Source organism: Portunus trituberculatus, chromosome 19, assembly GCF_017591435.1.
Source record: "Portunus trituberculatus isolate SZX2019 chromosome 19, ASM1759143v1, whole genome shotgun sequence".
Classification (NCBI taxonomy): domain Eukaryota; kingdom Metazoa; phylum Arthropoda; class Malacostraca; order Decapoda; family Portunidae; genus Portunus; species Portunus trituberculatus.
This window is the reverse complement of record NC_059273.1, coordinates 3887501-3895000: the sequence shown is the minus strand read 5'-3', so window position 1 is coordinate 3895000 and position 7500 is coordinate 3887501. Positions and strand designations below refer to the sequence as shown.

General features: G+C 44.9%; 1 protein-coding gene across 4 annotated transcripts in view; it reads left to right on the top strand.

Annotated features, from left to right (window-relative positions):
• Positions 1–7500, top strand: part of LOC123506048 (protein jagged-1b-like) — a 214433-nt gene that overhangs the window by 161379 nt on the left and 45554 nt on the right. For all 4 annotated transcript variants that reach the window (XM_045257889.1, XM_045257886.1, XM_045257887.1 and 1 more), the window contains one exon: positions 335–586. In XM_045257889.1, coding sequence (XP_045113824.1) covers positions 335–586 — 252 coding nt within the window. The remainder of the gene's footprint in view (positions 1–334; positions 587–7500) is intronic.

Genomic DNA, 7500 nt, shown 5'->3' with positions numbered 1-7500 from the left:
CTCTCTCTCTCTCTCTCTCTCTCTCTCTCTCTTTCATCTTTTATTTCTATATATTCTCCCTTTCTTTGTTTCGTTACTTGTTTATTTACATATTTATTCATTTATTTCATTCTTCTCCTCTCTCTCTCTCTCTCTCTCTCTCTCTCTCTCTCTCTCTCTCTCTCTCTCTCTCTCTCTCTCTCTCTCTCTCTCTCTCTCTCTCTCTCTCTCTCTCTCTCACACACACACACACACACACACACACACACACACACACACACACACCACCACCACCACCACCACCACCACCACCACCACCACCCCCCCTCACCGCCACGCCTTCACACTCCTGCAGGTGGCGAGGTGATAGACTCCATGACGTACAGCGGTATCCTGGTGCCCGGCCCTGACTGGCACACCCTCACGCACGCTGGCTCGGTGGCGCGGGTTGCCTACAGGGTCAGAGTGCTGTGTGATGAGAACTACTTCAACACTACATGCACTAAATTCTGCCGCCCCCGGGATGATAAGTTTGGCCATCTTCAGTGTGACGCCTCAGGGGACAAGGTGTGTCTTCCTGGATGGATGGGGGATAACTGCGATAAAGGTAAGATTGGGGTTTTTTTCCTGTTTCTTTTCTCTCTTTTTTTTCTCTTCTTTGTGGTGTTGTTTGGTGTGTACGTGTGACCTCCATGTATTTTCCTTTTCCTTCTATGTTTTTTTGTTTTTTTTTATCTATTTCGTGTTTTTCTCTAACTGTTGTTTTGTGATTATGTTCTGTGTCATGTTTTCCTTTATATATATATATATTTTTTATCTTATTATATATATTTTTACTCTAGTGTTTTCTGTATATTCTCGTTTCCCTTTTATATATTTTTTTTTCATTTTGCTGTTAATGTTTTTCTTTTTTTTTCTAACTACCGTGTTTTTTTTGTTTCTTTCCATACTATTGTCTTCTTTTTTTTTTTTTCCTTCTTTTGACATGGTGACGTGTTCAGTGCATTGTCTCTCCTTCCCTTCGTGTTTCTTTTCTTCTGTTCTCATTGTCATCTTTTCGCTGTGTTGTGTCTTTTATTTATTTTTCCTGTTTTTTTCTTTCTTTACTGCTGTTTACTTTTTTTTTTGCGTCATTTCTCCTTCTTTCCTTTTCCTTTTGTCGTGTTTCATATATCAATTTATTTTTTTTTATGTTTCAGCGTCTTTTTTTCATTTTATTTTTCCTTTTCTTATTTTTTATTGTGTCTTTTTCATTGATGTTGTTTAGTGCGTTGCCGTTACTGTCTCTCCCTTTTGTTTTTTGCGCTGTCGTCTTAATGGTGTTTATTGGCTTTCTTTCATTTTTGTTTTCTCTTTCTTTTCTCTTTTATTGTATATAACTTTCATTGGTGTATTGTTCTCTGTCTCATCTTTGCCTTCCTTATATACGCTTCTCTTTCATTTCACTATCGCATGCCTTCATTGTCTATTTCTTCGTGGTGGTGGTAAATGTCTGGCTTATCTTCCCCCTGCTTCACTGCTTCCAATGCTTCCGTACTGTACCTCGCTTCCTTTCTTTTATTCATCTTTTGCCTTTCTTAATCGCTAACCTTCCTCTTATCATAGTCAATTTCCTTTCACTTTCACCGTTTATCTTCCTTGCTTCACTTCCTCCCTTCACCGTATTCTTAAACACTTCTACGCTACATCTCGATTATTCCAAGACCTCTTATTGAAGTCACTGGGTTTTTAAGAATGTTTTGGTTTTTTTTTTTTTTATGGTTCTAGTGACAGGTTAACACTATTTGTACATTATCCACACAAGGAGTAGTCTTCAGAAACAGGCGTATCATCTCTGTGGTCTCCGAAAATAGTTGATTCTGAATATGAGTCATACAGTTTTACATACATTTATTATTTACCTTTTCTCTCTCTCTCTCTCTCTCTCTCTCTCTCTCTCTCTCTCTCTCTCTCTCTCTCTCTCTCTCTCTCTCTCTCTCTCTCTCTCTCTCTCTCTCTCTCTCTCTCTCTCTCTCTCTCTCTCTCTCTCTCTCTCTCTCTCTCTCTCTCTCTCTCTCTCTCTCTCTCTCTCTCTCTCTCTCTCTCTCTCTCTCTCTCTCTCTCTCTCTCTCTCTCTCTCTCTCTCTCTCTCTCTCTCTCTCTCTCTCTCTCTCTCTCTCTCTCTCTCTCTCTCTCTCTCTCTCTCTCTCTCTCTCTCTCTCTCTCTCTCTCTCTCTCTCTCTCTCTCTCTCTCTCTCTCTCTCTCTCTCTCTCTCTCTCTCTCTCTCTCTCTCTCTCTCTCTCTCTCTCTCTCTCTCTCTCTCTCTCTCTCTCTCTCTCTCTCTCTCTCTCTCTCTCTCTCTCTCTCTCTCTCTCTCTCTCTCTCTCTCTCTCTCTCTCTCTCTCTCTCTCTCTCTCTCTCTCTCTCTCTCTCTCTCTCTCTCTCTCTCTCTCTCTCTCTCTCTCTCTCTCTCTCTCTCTCTCTCTCTCTCTCTCTTTACTCTCTTCTCTCTCTCTCTCTCTCTCTCTCTCTCTCTCTCTCTCTCTCTCTCTCTCTCTCTCTCTCTCTCTCTCTCTCTCTCTCTCTCTCTCTCTCTCTCTCTCTCTCTCTCTCTCTCTCTCTCTCTCTCTCTCTCTCTCTCTCTCTCTCTCTCTCTCTCTCTCTCTCTCTCTCTCTCTCTCTCTCTCTCTCTCTCTCTCTCTCTCTCTCTCTCTCTCTCTCTCTCTCTCTCTCTCTCTCTCTCTCTCTCTCTCTCTCTCTCTCTCTCTCTCTCTCTCTCTCTCTCTCTCTCTCTCTCTCTCTCTCTCTTATTCATGCCACTCATCACTACCTTTCAAGTACATGACCCATAGTACTTACCTTGCACGACCAACCTGCAGCTTAACAACCCCCACGACATCTCCTTTCTTCTCCCTAGCAGTTCTCTTAGCCAATCTCCTTCCCTCTCACTGGGCCGTTGATAAAGAGAATAGGTGTGGCCAGTCCTTGAGTGCGTGCCGAGACCTTTTTTTGTGGGGTAATTGCAGCATATGTTGTGGTGTGTGTTCTGTTGTCTCTAGTGGTGTGAGCTTGTTAGGGAGGCGTCTCTGGTTGCGATTCATCCCTCTAATTACTTACCTGTTGTGGTTCGTTTGCCTCACTTCGATCTGGTTCACCTCTCCTGTCTCACCTGCGTGCCCGTATGTCTTGTAGAACCCGCTTCCTTCTTCCTTTTACGTTCCCCTCCGCCTGCTGTAACCTACCGTTCATGCCGTGCAGGTGTAACATTCTGTGGCGTTCCAATCTGCATCTTATACCACACGATTCTGTATTTTACGGTACACCTCGCCTGCTCTATCTGGGACCTCTTTTTATACAGTTCCTTTTTGTGTTCGTGCTTCATCCCTTGTAACACAGTCTTGGCACTTCACAGTTAGTTGAGTTTCATGTACTGTTAGAATGGTTAGTGTTGTGTTGTAACCTTTCATCCCCACGTGTCTAGTATGGCCTTACTTGTGTGTATAATCATAGTGTATTTTATCCTTTCTTGATTCACTGCGTTATTACAAGTTTCTCCTGTTACACTCCTAAGTACTTTGCACTTTAAACTTTCAATCCCATCTGTGTGTTACGATCTTTTCTTAAACGTGTAATTTCTGTTCTGTATTCTTCCCTTCCTGATTTATTACTTTATTACAGTTAGACCTCGTGAACTGTTACACTACTTTGCATTTTCCAATTTTAAACCCACGAGTCTTGTATGGTCTTCACTCATACGTATTTACATGTATACTCTTCCTGACCATCCATAGACCATAGTGACATGCCATCCACTATAACCAATAATAGCCTTCCATCCACACGCCGCCCTCCACAGCTCACTACATCACTAAACACCGTAAATCTTCACCTCAACCATATGTATTACCTTCCTCTCCTATTCCACTTGCAAACCTTCCCTTCCCTTCATTTTCTCACCTTTACCACCTGTGTTTAGCCCGTGCTTCGCCATTTACCTGCAGAATACGGGGTGCTGGCTGGGCGTGTGGCGATGCTGGGGGGCAGGGAGAAAGTGCTGCGATGAGAGATGTGTTCCCTGGGTGCTGTTTGTGCTAAGAGGTGCTGGGAGGGTCTTGAAGGGTCGAGGAAGCTGGAGATGAGTGTGTTAACCCCTTCAGAACCATGACACATTTCCATATTCAATCTGGTTACTATTTGGTGATTTTATACAGCTTCAGAAGCATATGTAGGGATTAAAATAGTGAGGACTCTGGCCATTAATCTTCTGACCTCCATAGATCCTTCCTGGAGTAAATGAAATAATCTAATCACACCCAAAACTCAAGGTAAATATGCGTCCCAGTACTGAAGGGGTTAAGAGTCGAATCACTGTCATGTTTTAGTTGTGACTTTTAAGTGATATTTTTTTTCTTCTATAAACAAAGAGGTGTTGAAATAATGCAAGGAAAGTGTTCTTAGGTGCTGTTAAGTGCTAAGTGCTTACCTGTAAACAAAAAAAAAACTAGAAATTACAAGGTGACGGCAAAATTAAATGCTATTAGACCCTGGAGTGTTAAGAAAAAATACTGCAGTGTGTTTTAGAAGCGAGGGAAGTGTTGGAAGGTGTTAAAAGTGTCGGGGCGGTGGAGAGTGCTTTTACGTGGCGGTGGTGGTGGTGGTGGTGGTGGTGGTGGTGGTGGTGGTGGTGGTAGTGGTGGTGGTGGCATGACCAGTAGGTTCCCCAGGACGGTAATTACACACCTACGGAGGCAGGTGGGATACATTTATTTTGTCCAGCTCGTGAAGATTATTATCAACCCCCGCGTTCCTCCCTCTCTCTCTCTCTCTCTCTCTCTCTCTCTCTCTCTCTCTCTCTCTCTCTCTCTCTCTCTCTCTCTCTCTCTGTTTTTCCATACTATTCTCTCCTCCCGTCACTTCTATTCTCACTTCCTCCTTCTCTCTCTATCTCTCTTTCTCTTCCTTCTTCCCTCCAGCCCACCTGCCTCCCTCCCTCTCCCTCCCTCACTATTACCATCACTACTCAGGTGTATTTGCATATTATATTCATTTTTAATTGAGCTTGTCACGAGGAAGAGCAGCTGAGAGAGGTTATTCGTCTCTTCCTTCTCCTCCTCCTCCTCCTCCTCCTCCTCCTCCTCCTCCCTTCTCTTCATTTTCCTCGTCTTTATTGCCATTGTATCTCCGTTTCTTTTCTTTATTTATTTTCTTATTTACTTCAGGTTTTATCACTTTTATATAACTTTTCTTTCTTTCTTTCCTTCCTCCCTCCTGTCTTCCTTTACCGTACTCTTTCCTTTTCTTCCGTGTTCTCCTCCTCCTCCTCCTCCTCCTCCTCCTCGTTCTTCTTCCAGTTTGAGTCGTGTGTGAAATCTCTTTATGCTTCTTCTTCCAAATTTGACTTAATATTTGTTTTCTCTTAAGTGGTACACGTTCTAATATCTCCTTTTTTGGTTGTTCGCTTTCCTCCGCCGCCCCTCCTTCACTTTCCTTCACTATTTCTTACCTTCTCATTCACTGCCCTCTCTCCTTCTCCTCCATCTCTCCTTTCTTTGCATTTCTTCCTCATTTCTTTGCTTCATCTCATTCACTGTTTCCTTTCCTGTCTCCTTTCCCCTCATTTCTTCCTCATTATTCCCTCTAATTCTCCTTCAGTCTTCTTCCTCCTCCTCGTTTATCTTATCACACTTCTCTTCCTTCCTTTCCTTTCCTTTCCGTCCTCATTTCTTTCACTTCCGATTCAACTTTTTTTTTTTTTTTTCCATCCGGTTCTGTTCCTCCAGCTCCGTCTCTCTCCCCGCCTGGCCAGAGCTTGGTGGCGCCTGTGTGTGTGTGTGTGTGTGTGTGTGTGTGTGTGTGTGTGTGTGTGCGCGGGTGTCGGGTAGTATAAGGGAGTCTTGGGTGTATCCAGTTTCCAGCGACCAAGACGTATTACACTGAGGCACGCGAATATGCTTGGGAGAGAGAGAGAGAGAGAGAGAGAGAGAGAGAGAGAGAGAGAGAGAGAGAGAGAGAGAGAGAGAGAGAGAGAGAGAGAGAGAGTGTAGTTCTGCATCTAGAAAACGAGATACTAATTGATGGAAAGAGAGATTAGTAAACTGTGTGTGTGTGTGTGTGTGTGTGTGTGTGTGTGTGTGTGTGTGTGTGTGTGTGTGTGTGTGTGTGTGTGTGTGTGTGTGTGTATACGTTCGCCAGCAGCTTCACCTGACCTCCTCAGGCTGACACAACTGTGATTAATCGCCACTAGACCAACCAGTCACCTTGCTCTTCTCCACCACCTCCACTCTCACTCCACCCTCCACTCCACTTACTTCCTTCACCTCTCACCTCCACCTGCCCTTACCCTGAATATACATTTTATCCACTTTTTACCTTGTCTTAGTTTACCTATCGTTGTCTATCCACTTATCCACCTGTACCCCACTTCACCAAGCCTCCCCTGCCATCCACAGCCAACTCCTCCCCCTCCACATTAAGTTACTACCTCGCTCTCCCATAAACACACTGAGCTATCCACCACTACAAATTCATCCCACCCACCTCATGTTAACTTATTGCCTCACTACCTATCCTGACCCAGCCCACTCTGCCCACCCAGCCCACCCACCTCACTGCCTCTCTAGTATCGTATATGCTCCTCCACACCATCCAGTGCCGTTCCTTCCACATCAGCACGTCTTCAGTCTCCACTTTGTTCCTCGTCAGTCAATACAGCTATAGGTGAAGCAACAGTCCCATCACAATCTATCCAGTCATTACATCCGGTCGTGCACACACACACACACACACACACACACACACACACACACACACACACACACTATTGTCAATCCAAACGCCTCCTGAAGTGTTGAATCGATCGGCCAAGACCATCCATTGTGCTCGAAACATTTCCTTGTGAGGGCGAAGGAGAAGGAAATGCTTGAGTCACAGGCTACGAAGCTGCTCCGATTCACACCTCACGAAGCGCCTGCGAGCTCGATGCGGACTGTAAATAGAGAGAAAGGGAGCAAGAAAAACGGTGGTGGTGGTGGTGGTGGTGGTACGTATACTTCATGCATCTTTCAGTTTAATATCGCTGAGTCTCCTTCATCATCACCACATCCTCCTTCCACCACCTACCTCCACCTACTCCTCCTCCTCCTTTCCCAAGCTCCTCGTCGCACCTGCTCTCCACACACACACACACACACCCACACACACACATACACACATACACACACGCACACCTGTCCAAGTGTCCCCTGCACACCTCGCCACACTCCCCGCTGACCCGAGCTTTCCCACACCTACCGTGCTCTTCCCGCTGAGTCCACTGCATTCCTCGCCTCCACCTAATCGCTATATTGTGGAGCCACCAACATGCAATCCTCCTCCTCCTCCTCCTCCTCCATGGATCTCCCTTCCTCTGATGAACACTCTCCATCCCATCCTTTCTCCTCCTCCTCCTCCTCCTCCTCCTCCTAGTCGTGTCTCGAGAGGATTAAAACCTTTGCTGTTGTAATAACTTCCCAATGGAGGACTGAAGTGTTTGTCTTTCGGAT